The sequence below is a fragment of the Stegastes partitus genome, unplaced genomic scaffold (assembly GCF_000690725.1).
Source record: "Stegastes partitus isolate 25-593 unplaced genomic scaffold, Stegastes_partitus-1.0.2 Scaffold0, whole genome shotgun sequence".
NCBI classification, from domain to species: domain Eukaryota; kingdom Metazoa; phylum Chordata; class Actinopteri; family Pomacentridae; genus Stegastes; species Stegastes partitus.
The window spans coordinates 3,097,617-3,110,353 of NW_007577731.1; the positions used below are offsets into that span (position 1 = coordinate 3,097,617).

Here is a 12,737-nt window from a genome sequence, read left to right on the forward strand (position 1 = left end):
TGGGAGGGCAGCTCTATTCAGGCCAAACTCGAGGAGTGTTAATGGAACTGGGCGGTTTTTGAAAACATTTCAAAACAAATGGCCGAGCGTGGGTATAAACGGTCCTGGCTCCAATGCTGAAGAAAAATAAAGATATAACGCTCCACCGTCACCATCCTAAACACTGAGCACGCTCGCTGCGTGTGACGTCGTCGTCACACTCACTTTTGGGTCGTATGAAGTTCACACAGCAGATCACATACAAGTCGCATTTAATTAGAAATGTGAACGAACTCGTAAAAAAAATTGAGCGTTAAGTCCTGCAGTCTGAACGTAGCCTAGACGATGTACTCATGGGGGCTGACTGGGTGTTGAGACTCAGGTGAAATAGATCAGGGTGGAGGCAGGAAGTTGTAGGTACCTGAAAAGAGGCTTGAAACGAACAGTTGGAGACACAGAAGACACTTGAATCCATGACGTGACCTTGTCTTTAATCCTGTTTCAGTAATAGTTTATGAACTTGTTTAGATCTCCATTCCCTTCATATTACTACTGAAACCTTTCTCGATTCAAAAGTTTAGGATGAAAAACGACTTCAAGAGCCGTGGCACTTCAATCGGTTACCATCTGCCGCTGCGCCGCTCTTATTTCCATTCTTTAATGTGCCACATCCTCTTTGCTCTCTTTCCATCTCTGTCATGCAGGCGGAGCCTCTCATCATTGACCTGCGCGACCTCTTCACTCTCATCTACGACATTAAACAGCGGGAGGAGATGGAGAAGAAGGCCCAGAAGGACAAGCAGTGCGAGCAGGCGGTCTACCAGGTAGGACTCTCCGAGGCAATTCTTAGCTTTTTTTTTTTTTTTTTTTTTCTCAGCTTCATTTTGCATTCGGAGGTGAGATCACACGTTATAACTCAGCCAGCAATTCATTCACACAACAGATATCTTAACGCTTCCAAGCCGCCTCTGAAGTGCATCGCAGTCAGCGTTTGTCTGCGCCATTGATTTCTCCGCCGAATATCTAAATATAATGGAAATGCAACAGGTTTTCGATGCTTATTTTCACTACAGTCAGACACACGAGCCAGGAAATATGTGTTTCTGTGATATACCGAATCAAAAAAAACAAAAAAAAAAGGCAACACGCTGTCAGGCTGTAATTGCATCCAGGAAATGACAAACTGTGATGAATGCAGGTTTTTTTTTTTCGTTGTTGGTTTTCGTCCTTTTCCTTTCTAACGAGACTGAAAAACAAAATGTGTCGTCTGCCTTCTGTTCCGCAAACGCAGACCATCCTGGAGGACGAAGTGGACGACCCAGTTTACCAGGTAGGTCCGTGGGCACTCAGAGCCGGAACCCAACTCTGCTGACTTTGATGCTTTTCTAGCTTCACTGGTGCTGTTTTCACTCTTAAAGCTTGGAATCCACACACACACAAAAAATAAGAACACAAAAAAAATCAATTAATCCTTAATTTATATATCTTCTCCAGCCACTGATCTGCTTGAATTAATGATTCATAATTATGCACCATTCCAGTAATACACAGTAGACCATCCTAGTGGACAGTTTTGTTCAACCATTCAACTCCCATTTGCCAGTGCAGTGTTGTAAAACCATATTTTTTAAGTTTGATCTGTGTCAATGTTCCGATTTCTTCCAAAGACATGCCCCCCTACCCTCCCCCCTGACTGGTTGTTATCCCCCTTTCTCTCGTTGCATTTATTTGGCTGAACATGATTTTTTTCTTTCTTTTTTTTCTCTGTGTTTGCTCACACTGAATACAGACAACACTAACTCTTACTCTGAATGCTATGTTCAGTGGTACGTCCAGCCACCTCCCAGATCACCTCTGTTCTTTGCTCTTGAAGTGTGTTTTCTTTTTTTTGTTTTTTTTTTTACATGAAGTCATTCCATTTGCAGCTTTCGATTTTTATGTTGATGTTGGTTGACAAAACTCCAAACTGTGGCCAGAATCTTAAAGGAGTAGTTTGACATTATGGGAGGGAGCAATGTGCTTATTTGCTCTCTCGCTGAGAGTCGGATGAGAGGATCGATGCCGCTGTCATGTCCGCAGCCAGAAACCAATTAGCTTAGCTTAGCACGAGGAATCAGCGAGGCCTGGCTCGGTTCAAAGGCAGGAAAATCAGACCTCAACAGTTAATATGTGAAAGTTTGGAGGAATCATGTGCTGTACATTTCTTTCTGGAGTCTTCCTCTCAATTCCAGCCAAATGAAGCCCACCACATTACGCCTATAAAATCAGAAACAGTTTAATTGCCAAGGAGGTTTTCACATATGAGGAATCTGACTGTGAAAGTAAAAGGTATATTTAGAAAAAGGTGTTACAAGTCAGTAGACTGCAAGTGTTACAAGTCATTAGCAGCAAGTGTAATCAAGGGACCAGAGGTCATAATAAGTAATAAAAACGCTTCCGCTGTGCAGGAATGTGCAAATTAATCGGCTGAGGATGTGAAAGGTCGCACAGTATGTAACGTAAACAACTCGAAATGTGCAAAAGGACGACAATAATCCTGCTTAAAAGCCAGAAAATTTACATTTTTGCGCTACAGCTTACGCACAGATCAGACACAGCCAGGTTAGCTTCTTTTAGGCTAAAGTAAGCTATCCAGCTCCAACTCAATATTCACCATGCAGATGTGAAAATGTCTCATCTGTCTCTGAACTAGACAGCAGCTGAGCACGTCTCCCAAACTGTCAAACTAATCTTTTAATTTGAGATCCATAAAGGCATCTTATTTTTTTTTGTTTTTATTTATTTATTTTTTAGCTTCAATTGAAATTATGACACATTTGAAGACTTCACTCAAGGATCTCAAGTAAATACTCTGACCTCCGGGTCTGTTTTCTCTGAAAGAGGTGGAGCGTCACGTTGCTGAGGTCGAAGGGAGACCTCAGGCTAAGACCTCCACACTGCCTTGAACTATTGCCTGACCTGTTCTACTTGTGCTCTTTCCTCTTCCCACCTCACTCTTGTTTTTTTAATTTATTTATTTATTTCTCTTTTCATCTTCCCCATTCCTCTTTCCCATGCCCCACTTCTTCTTTTTTTTTCTCTTCTCTTACACCCTTCATATTCCTGATCTCATTTCCCTTCCCACTCGACGCCATCCCCACTCCCCTGTGCTTTCATTTATTCTCGTCATGTTCCACTACCTCTACCTCTCTGTTTTATATGCCAACCTCTCCCTCTCTTTCTCTCTGTCTTTCCATCTCATTATTCTCTGCACCTCTATGCCTTGCCCACTACTTCTGTTCTGTAGTACATAGTGTTTGAGGCTGGACACGAACCCCTCCGTGGCCCCCAGTCAGAGGAGAGCGTTTATCAGGTACAAAGACAAGCACTGCCCCCTCCTCCTGTTTTTTTTTCTCCCCTCCCTCTTCGTACCCTGTGATCGATGATAATAGTACTAACAGTATGGCTTCATAGAACTCCTTAAAGAAAAGTATGTTTGGAGAAAAGGGGTTTCAAAAGACGTACGTCAAACTAACGTGGCTGAAGATGAAAAAGCTGTGAAGGAAAGGAGCAGATAAAGCCGAGAGATTTGTTAAAGTTGTAATCCTTAAGATTCCAGTCGGCCGATTTGGCAACAAACATGGCTACCGAGGTACGAGCAGATGAAGATTAATACTGCCGCAAACGTCTGCTGAGCAGGTGCTTTGTCAGGAAAGAGCCGCCGGTGTGTCTTGTTTGGAAACTCACATCGTCTTAATAAGGAAATCAGTCAAAAAATGATATTGTGCCACAATCTGATTGCTGATTAGGTTCCAGCAGAGCGCAGCGAAGGCCTCGCCGAGGAGCATCTCAAATCTCAATTTTTTTTTTTTATTTCCTGCAAAAGTTAAAACGGTTCATTGTCAAAAATGAAGACGTGGCATTTTTTGATTAATGATTTAGCGCTCGTCTGGTTTCTCCACAATAAGAGCCTCCCGGTGTTTCAGCTGTTGCGTGCTTTTAAAGAAGCAGTTTGCAGTGAGCTGATACAGATCTGTGTAGGAGACTGAAACAGCGAACAATGAAGATGATATATACGAGGGAGAAATGACCCCGGATTACATGCATCATTTCTTGTGGTTGTGCATTTGGAGGCGAATCCGGCAAACCCTGCCGCCTACTAAATGCTAATTACAGATTATAAATGCATTGAATGGCTAATGGTGGAAAAAAAATACACGTCGTGAATAGTATTACATCCTGGAAAATCTCAAGGACTACAACTTTAAAGATGCTGAAATGAAAAAGGCAGCAGCTTTAAACTGATGTCACATAACGGCTTCGGCAGAGTCAAGGTCAGTTGTTCACTCTGCGTAGTTCAGCCACAGCCAGTGTACCAGGCTCCTTTTATACATCCAACAGTATGACCTTTTGGTTTTAGACCATTTGAAGGACCAGCTAGGACTCCAGGGACCTATCGTTTGGTTTAATCCTCCCCTCTCTCCCCCCTTCTCTTCTCGCTCTCCTCCTCTTTTTTTTTTTTTTTTTTTGCCTCTCTGTATCTTGCCTTCCTCTGAAGATGAAAGATGCAGAGAGAGAGAGATTAATCACTTGCCATGCCATTTGATCTCAGAGTGAAACAAGATCAATAGACTTGGGGAAAACGTAACCGAAAGTTAACCAGTCGAGGGAGCGCGAGGAGAGACAGGCAGCGAGGTTGGGAGCGACAGATAGTTTCGGATATCTGTGGGAGAAATAAACAGAAAAAAAAAAAAAGGCCTGAGCTGAGGCATTTTCATTTCATCAGACGAACCAGTTGAGACGTACTGTTGCAGAATAACAATAGGCTTTCTTAATACTCACAGAAACCCGTACGCACCTTCTTCAAGCATTGTTTGCAATCAATATTGATTTAAGTAGAATTGATTCGGCAGCACAACTGTAGAATTTGCATAATCCCATTGCGCTAAAAGCTAAAATTACATCTAAAAATTGGCCTAAATAGAAATTGATTTTGTACGCTTTATTTCTATTTCAATAGACATGTTTCAGTTCTTGTAGGTTCCTGTTTTAAATACCCAGCTAGGGGAAAACAAGAACAGAAAAAAGGTGTTGATCTGTTACTTACATTTGAATCGACCTCCGATCCAATGCAGGTCCCAACCAGTCAGCAGAAGGAAGGGATCTATGATGTCCCAAAACGCCATTTCATGACTGTAGGTGTTTTTTATTTTTATTTATTATTTGTTTCTTTACTCTTCTACTTGCAAACCTCTCTTTAAGATCCTCTTGAAGGAAGAGCCTTGAGCCACCTTTTGACAGTGTCCATTTACATTACTCCGCTCTGCTGTATTTAATGGCGTTAGTTACGTATTGCAGCCGACGGGCTCAAAAAGAAACACATTTACCAAACCAAGGACGAGTCACGCAGGGGTCTGAGCCTTGCATCCGCTCTCTGTGACGATGATGATAAAACGAAGCCGCATTGGCCACGCCGAGCCCGCTCGAAGACTAATTGATTGGTCGACCAAAGTCCGACATTGTCAGCAATTTCACAGAACATTAGAGAGGCAGGCTTCGTTTCCAAAATCCAATCCTGCGCAGAATCTGATGCATGTCTCGACCAGATGGTTGAGACAAAAAAAAAAAACAGTACAGTGGACTGACTGGCTAAATAAAGGGGCGGCTGTTCCGTCTTCCTCAGAGGATGTGGATGAGAGGTTTGTAGGTGGGTTGGGTGTTGGGTTGAGCTGCATGCAGTGTAGCCACAGCTACATACGATCAAGGCCACCAAACGCTCATGAACGCTGTACCTTTAATGAACAGCGGTACATTTATTTTTTTCTACTGTGGATTGATTGGAGCAGAAAACAGCACAAAGCATTTTCTTTTTTTTTTCTTTTTTCTTTAATTTAATTTCCCCCCCTTCCGTTTTTCATCCAACTGAAAATATATCTCATCTCATCCTGGTAGGTTTATGAGTTCTTCACCTCCATGCAGTGACCACGCTGTTACATCTCTCAAATCGCTAATAAAAAAAAAAAAAAGCATTTATTCAAGCCTATTTTGCCCAAACGTTCACGCAGAGAGAATTTCCACGCAACTTTTTGAAAACAGCAAAGTGCCTCCGTACTCTTGGCTGTTTGTGTGCTCGTTGTTGAGCATATCAAACAGATAAAGTGTCCCGGCCCCCGTTGCTATCTCACCTAAGCAGCCCATGCCAGTATAAGTAGCAGCGCTTCCATATCTCTAAGTGTTACTGCTTGTCTGTTCATTCAGTTGGAGCTTTCTGAGAGCCTCGAGCTCCCCTGATGTGTGTCAGTGCCTGCAGGGAGAGACCTCTGTGTACACTGTTTACTTTTTTTTTTTTTTCCTTTTTTCCCCCAAATTCTGACTCATTCTGTGGCCCTCAACGGTGCAAAACTGTACGATCCGTTATGTCCCGGCTTATTCCAGGAGGACATAAACACTCTGTCAGCGGCAACGCAGATTGCTGCGATTCCTCCCGTTTTTCTTTCTTTCTTTCTTTCGCGTTCTGTTCGTGTGTGTGTGTGTGTGTGTGTGTGTGTGTTTATTTCTGGCATGCGAAATCCTGTGTGTTCTGTGTGTTTTTGTGCTTCTTTACGGTGACTCATTGTCTGCTTGTGCATGGCCCCAGAGACATTTCATGCAACTTAGCCATCCCATAGTCTCCTCCATAGCCGCGTCCCTCGTCCTTTAAGTAGTGTAGAGCGGAGGACAGAGGGGGGACTAGAGCAGGGGTCACGTCCGCCTATAGGGTGAGGTGGCCTCATTGTCGCGGTCGGATGGTTTCAGGAGCGTCTTCCCTTCGCTCGTTTGATGAAACAAACACACTCCTATTTGTACAAATGTGCTCGCGGGGTGAAATCAGCATAATAAAGCAGCCCGGGCTCTCATGGGGGGCCTCCTCTTGATTGGCAGACATAAGAATATCTAATCAGAGTCTGTTTTATAGGACTGAATAGCCTTTTACCCACTCAATTATGGCGAGCCACGAAAGATTCATTTTAGATCCATTTTCTGATAATGAAACGAGGGGATAGTTGTTTCTTGCCATCCGCAGCACAAACCGCCTTTGTGAATAGATTTCACTCCCCACACCTACCCACCCATGCAACCACCATGTCCCCTATTTGGAGATGAATTCGAGGTTTCATGACTGTGCAAGTCTCATTGTCGTGATGTATCACTGGCCTTTTGTCTTTCTCTCTCTCTCTCATCCGTCGGTTTTTTCGACTCACAGAACATCAACCACTTTGATCTTTTCGGCGACATGTCCACTCCTCCCTCGGTGAGTAGCAATCGCACAAACGCTCTTTTAAGCCGTAGAGTTGGTACAAATTTGGAGATACTGCATTCTGTCTGTACCGTCAGGTCAATTCATCTGGACGTTCGTAGAGGACTGAAATTACCTGAATATCTGACGGATTCAGATCAAAGATAACGCAGTGACTTTAAGCTGACTTTGATAGCGGTGACATCTGTGCATGTGTGTGTGATATCCTCCCAGATGCCCCCATCACCTGCCAACACGCTGGACCCGAGCAGGAGCAGCCGCCAGCAGCAGCATACTCCTGCTGAGCTGTACGCCCCCTTCAGCCCCACCTCTGTGCCGTCAGGTAAACTAGCCGAGACTGAAAGCGCTGCATCTTTTCCACAATGCAAAACATAAAAGAGGAGAAATTGCTGGTGGGGATATGTTTCTTTGATGTTCAGTTGGTAAAAAAAAGAAAAAAAACTTGGCAAGATTTAGCAGGATGTGGATTTATCTGAGTTTTTATAAGGACCACACACACACTGAGGAGCAATTGTGCTGGTAACCAGTGGAGAGATGTTGTAAAAGGATGCTATTTGAAGGAGATGTTGGTGGTGGTTTTGCATATTTTAATAAAACAACTGACATTGTAGTGTTCTGAGTACACTGAAGAACGTCCCAGCATCCTTTCAAACAGCAGCCAGCTGAAGAACGACCTTTATAACGCGAGCAGCGACTAAATTCTCATCGTCCGAGATAATGCCGCTTATTAAGTCAGTGGGCCTCGAGCAAAAACACTGCTCCATTCTTCTGCTATGTATTTTCTGAGGTGTTTGTTTGCGCAGTTGTTCCCAGTTGGATTCAAACTGGATGTCTTGTTTCAGCCTGATGAATGTTCATGCTTGTGAGGCATTATCATCAGCATCATCTACATCCATGAAGCTACCATGTACCTGGGCCACTTTGTTCTGGGGCAGTCACAGTAAGGGTTAGAAGGAGTAAAAGGAACTGCAGAGCATGAAAAGTACTCTCAGGAAGGAGTGTTGTGGTGGTTACAGGACCTGAAATAATTAGAACATATTAGCAAGGCTGTCAACCTCATGTCATCCCAGCATAATACGGGGAATTTTGTCCTAGTTTGGTGTTTTTTTTATAGCTGCTTTCTATATTATAATTAAACTCCGATTTCATTTAGATTAAGGCGTTTTGATTTAACTGTAGGTCAAATTAGTGTTTTTTATTTTCCCCCCTGGTGGAGAAAAACCGACTATATGTGGATGAGTCATACGTCAGGTCTGGACAACTCATTTGTAAATAAGAGAAAATTGCAAGAAAAACCAGGAGCTCTATTAAATCAGTCGCACTATATACTTAAATCGGTTCGTACAAGCAGTTCTTGCACGAGGCCCATTGTTTTCTAGCGGCAGACCTAAATCTTAGTTATTGTCTTCGAACACGACGGCGATGAAGCTTTGTCAAAACAGTCGCCGCTCGCAGCTCCATTACCGTAAATAGCAACATAAATTTGACAAAAAATAAAGTGAATTGCATCGTTTACGGCGCCTCTACTGCGGCGGTGTTTGCTTCAGAAACGGGACACGAAATGGGACGAGAAAATATATCTAAAAGTTTCACAGTTACATCCTTAAATGCACCTTTTCTGCTGTTACCCTCAGAATTAAATCGCTCTAATTGTTGGTCACAGATGTATTAAATGTCATTTTGAACATATTGAACTCGCAGGAGACAAAATGTATTCCGTGCTCATAATGATGCTTGTGTTCGTTTTCTATTCCTGCTTTGATATCCTCCCATCATTTCCGTTCTTTCTTCTTGTTGCCTCTCTTTCAGGTTATATGACTATGGGCCCGGTGCAGGCGGCTCAGTGGGCCCAGCAGCCGTTCCCTGCCCAGGCTCAGACTCTGGCCTTCCCCGTGCAGGGTCCCCTCCAGGTGGCTCAGGTCCTCCCTGGTGGGCAGCCTGTCATCTGGAGCCAGGCCAACATCTTCCCTGCCACTCAGCAGCAGTGGGCAGCGATGGCGGCGTACATGCCAGCCCAGACGGTGGGCGTCGGGGGCCACGCCATCCCAGCTGCCATGCTCCAAGGCCTGGTACCCATCACGACCATGTGCCCCCAAGCCTGCGACATGTCGGCCCCCTCCTCGGCCATCACCAGCCCCCAGCACACGGCCGACTCCACCCTGCTCCAGAGGCAGCTTAGCCTGGGGAAAGAAGGCCTGGACTCGGACGCAGGCGAGGGCCCGTCCACGTCGGGAGCAGCAGGTGCGGGGCCCGGTGCTGTGTCGGCGGCGGTGAGCAGGTGTGGAACCCCGGGCCTCATGAACGTACCGGACACTCTGGCCTGCAGTCAGCTGCTGCCACCTCCAGCTGCTGCGACCCAGGAAGAAGAGGGGAGCTGTAGCGACCTGGATCTCTCTCGGATGACGTTGAGCCCGGGCACGTCCACGTCACCGTCCACTGAATCTCGTAAGCGCTTTCAGTCGTCGCCCTCCTGCATGATTGCACCCTATGAAACTGACATCTGTAGCATTTTATACAAAGAAAGCTAAAGTTGAACCGTTCATTAGCCTCGTGAGCTACAGGATCAATCCATCACTTTTGACCAGACTGGTCCATCTAAACATGTATTTTGTTAATTGCTGTGCAGACAATGATGGTCCACAGAGGATGACTGACTTCAGTGATCATCTGACTTTAACCTAAAGACACCATGTGACTCATATTTCTGTTTTTATTGAAGCATTTTAAAGAGCTCATGTGATGCTTTTGGGGTTTTCCCTTTTCCTTTATTCCTTTATGGTAATATGCAGTTGTGTTTTGTTTTGTTTTTTTGCACACTGAAGGGACAAAACAATGCACCTTATCTGCCTGAAGCGCCTCATTTGAAGTCCAGGCTTTTCTTCCGTTATTTATTTATGCACCTAATTTGCAGCTAGTTTGGCCCTCAAATGAAAAATGAACAGCTGCCTCACAGTCAGCCATTATTTCCTCACTGGAGCCACTTCTGCCAGAGGTCCATCCTTATCCTCATATATCTAAGGTTACGGTGCGTAACCAGTATTATCTTTCTTTAATCAGAGAAGCTGACCAATCAGAGTTTTTATTAAGAGACAAAAATGAAGCATTTCAGATTAAAGGTAAGGAAAGATGTGTAGAAAATGAGAAAAAAATGTGCTTTCTGACCATTAAAGCATGTAAACATTCTGTAGTAGACCCACACATTTAAATTATAAACCTGTAAATGTGCATTGTATGGGTTATTTAATGACTACTGAGTGGAACATTTGTTAAAGGTAGTCATGACAGATTTGAAAAATTAATGGCATTCCCATCAACCTCAGCTAAAATGCGTATTAAGTACTAATTATCAGATGTTAAACTATGATGATGACCGCTATAAACATTATTGTACACCTCCTAAACTGCCTTATTGTACCATTTAGCTCACAAAACTAGCTGTTGCTTCTATTCGACAGCTTTGTGCCTCGGAAATAAGAAAACTGTTTGTGTGTGACCAAAAATTCTGTTGACCTTTTGACGAAAAGAGTTTTTTTTCTTTTTTTGATAGTATACAGAATGTCAAGTATATCAGAAAAAAAAGCAGAGGGGATGACAAGAAATAAAGGTCATCATCTAGATTTAACTTCCTAGTTTCGTTTTTTTTTTCATGTTACAACCTTGATGCCAAAATATCCGCAGAGCAGATGAGCATTAAACGCCATTTAAAATCCGTCTATATGTCACCTCGCTTGTGCTTTTTTGTTGCTCTTCTCTGTGCAGCGTCCACTCCGGCCCCTCAGCAGAGCTCGTCTTCAGACTGCCCCCCCTCCCAGGCCAGTGACCCCCCTACAGATCACTCGCCTGTCGACCCGGAGGGCAACGCCAGCAAGGAGGAACAATCGGTGAGCAGCGCCGGTCGCCCCCCCGGGTCACATATCAGTCAATAAGATTCATGGATGCGATTTAGCAGCTGACTGGCACGACGCTGTAATCCATTACATTACTGATCTGTTCCCTGTATGTTACATGTAATCACACGGAGAAGGTTGTCGTGTGATTACAGGATTGAGTTTACCCCTTTTTTTTCCTAGAAAAATGTCAAATCAATTAATCGCGAAAGGTCACAGGTGATTCGAGAGTCTTGATTAGATCACATATAATAAGCCGCAATTACACTTTCAACTTAATTCTTGTCATTTTCCTAAATGCTTTTTGGCTGAATGGGAGAGTTCTCAGCAGCTGAAGAGAGATTTAACGGCGATTTTCTCCTTCAGGGTGCCGCCGCCGCTGCAAGGTCGGCGTCTCCGGTGCCCGACGGAGACCCTGATCCTCCGCAGGATCAAACCTGTCCACAGGAAGACAGCTAGAGATCAACCAGACAATGAGTGGGTATTTCACGGTCACCTCGTCTCTCTGGTTTCTCAGCATTATCAATCAACTGTCTTCACATTGTGGCATTAGCCTCTTTTTTTTTCCTACTACCCTTGTCTAATTTTTTTCCTAAACCCCTCTCTGTGCTCCTTTATTAGCTTTATACTTTCATATGTCAGTATATCTTCTTTTTTTTCTTCTTCTTTTCCTTGTGAATGAGTTGGTTCGCTGCCAATTGGAAAAGGGCCTTGGTTCAGTTCAGTGTTTCTGTCATTACACCGCTCTGCGTCATCCCGACAGATGGAAGGCACGACGCTGCCACCTGGTGAGGAGGTTCGTAACTGCATCGCACTGTGCACGCCTCAGTGATTTGTGTGTTTGTCTTGCAGGGGATGGAAGCTCTCAAGGCCAAGACAGAAGCTCACGAGAAAAAGAAGAAGAAGAAGAAGAGAGACGAGTGACTGTGAGCAGCAGCCTCTCTCACAGCTGGATTACACAGACTTGTTCTGTTTTTTTCAACCTTTAAAGGATATTTTGGCAGTTCTGTAATAAGCTGGCTGTCCTAGGATCTGCTTTTTCCTCCAGAGGCCACATACTGTACTGGACTGGACTGTACTCCTCAGCATGGCGACCAACCAGACTTTGGCTTTATCGTCCAATCAAATAACCTTTCAACCAGGAAGTGACCTTTGCTCTTTGACCGAAAACCTACAACAGGAGGAGTTTGCGTCCTTCTGTGATGGATTCATGGGTTTATATCTGTGAGGAAATTTAAAAAAAACAAACATGATTACATTCATGATGCAAATTATTTTTTGGAAACTTTCAAGAGGAGCAGCGTCGTACTGTATGTGGTTGACCTTCAGCTTGTCAGCTGCCACCAGCAAAGACTGTTCACAGCAGGTGGATTTGCCAAATGTTCTCATTGTGTTGCTCCACCGATCCGTCCATTTGCATGAGCAGACTTAATGTGGATTCAGCGGACTCAGCTGCGAGCGGAACTGTTCTCTGCGGCTTCCTTCTAGGCCTGAAACAAATCGAACAAAAAAAATAAAATAAAATTATGAGTTTTCTTTTTTCTTATTTTATAAGCTGTGAATTCTCGGTTGATGACGCTGAGTCATTGCGGATA

At 44.1% G+C, this 12,737-nt stretch overlaps 1 protein-coding gene across 1 annotated transcript in view; it reads left to right on the forward strand.

Moving 5' to 3' along the window:
* The window catches only part of dab1b (DAB adaptor protein 1b), a 28,455-nt gene extending 16,854 nt beyond the window's left edge, over positions 1-11,601 (forward strand). Inside the window, exons 5-13 of the mRNA XM_008297396.1 lie at positions 684-803; positions 1,271-1,309; positions 3,266-3,331; positions 5,094-5,153; positions 7,202-7,249; positions 7,469-7,577; positions 9,065-9,700; positions 11,015-11,136; positions 11,509-11,601. Of these exons, the coding sequence (XP_008295618.1) occupies positions 684-803; positions 1,271-1,309; positions 3,266-3,331; positions 5,094-5,153; positions 7,202-7,249; positions 7,469-7,577; positions 9,065-9,700; positions 11,015-11,136; positions 11,509-11,601 (1,293 nt within the window). The remainder of the gene's footprint in view (positions 1-683; positions 804-1,270; positions 1,310-3,265; positions 3,332-5,093; positions 5,154-7,201; positions 7,250-7,468; positions 7,578-9,064; positions 9,701-11,014; positions 11,137-11,508) is intronic.
* Positions 11,602-12,737: the final 1,136 nt, after the last annotated feature.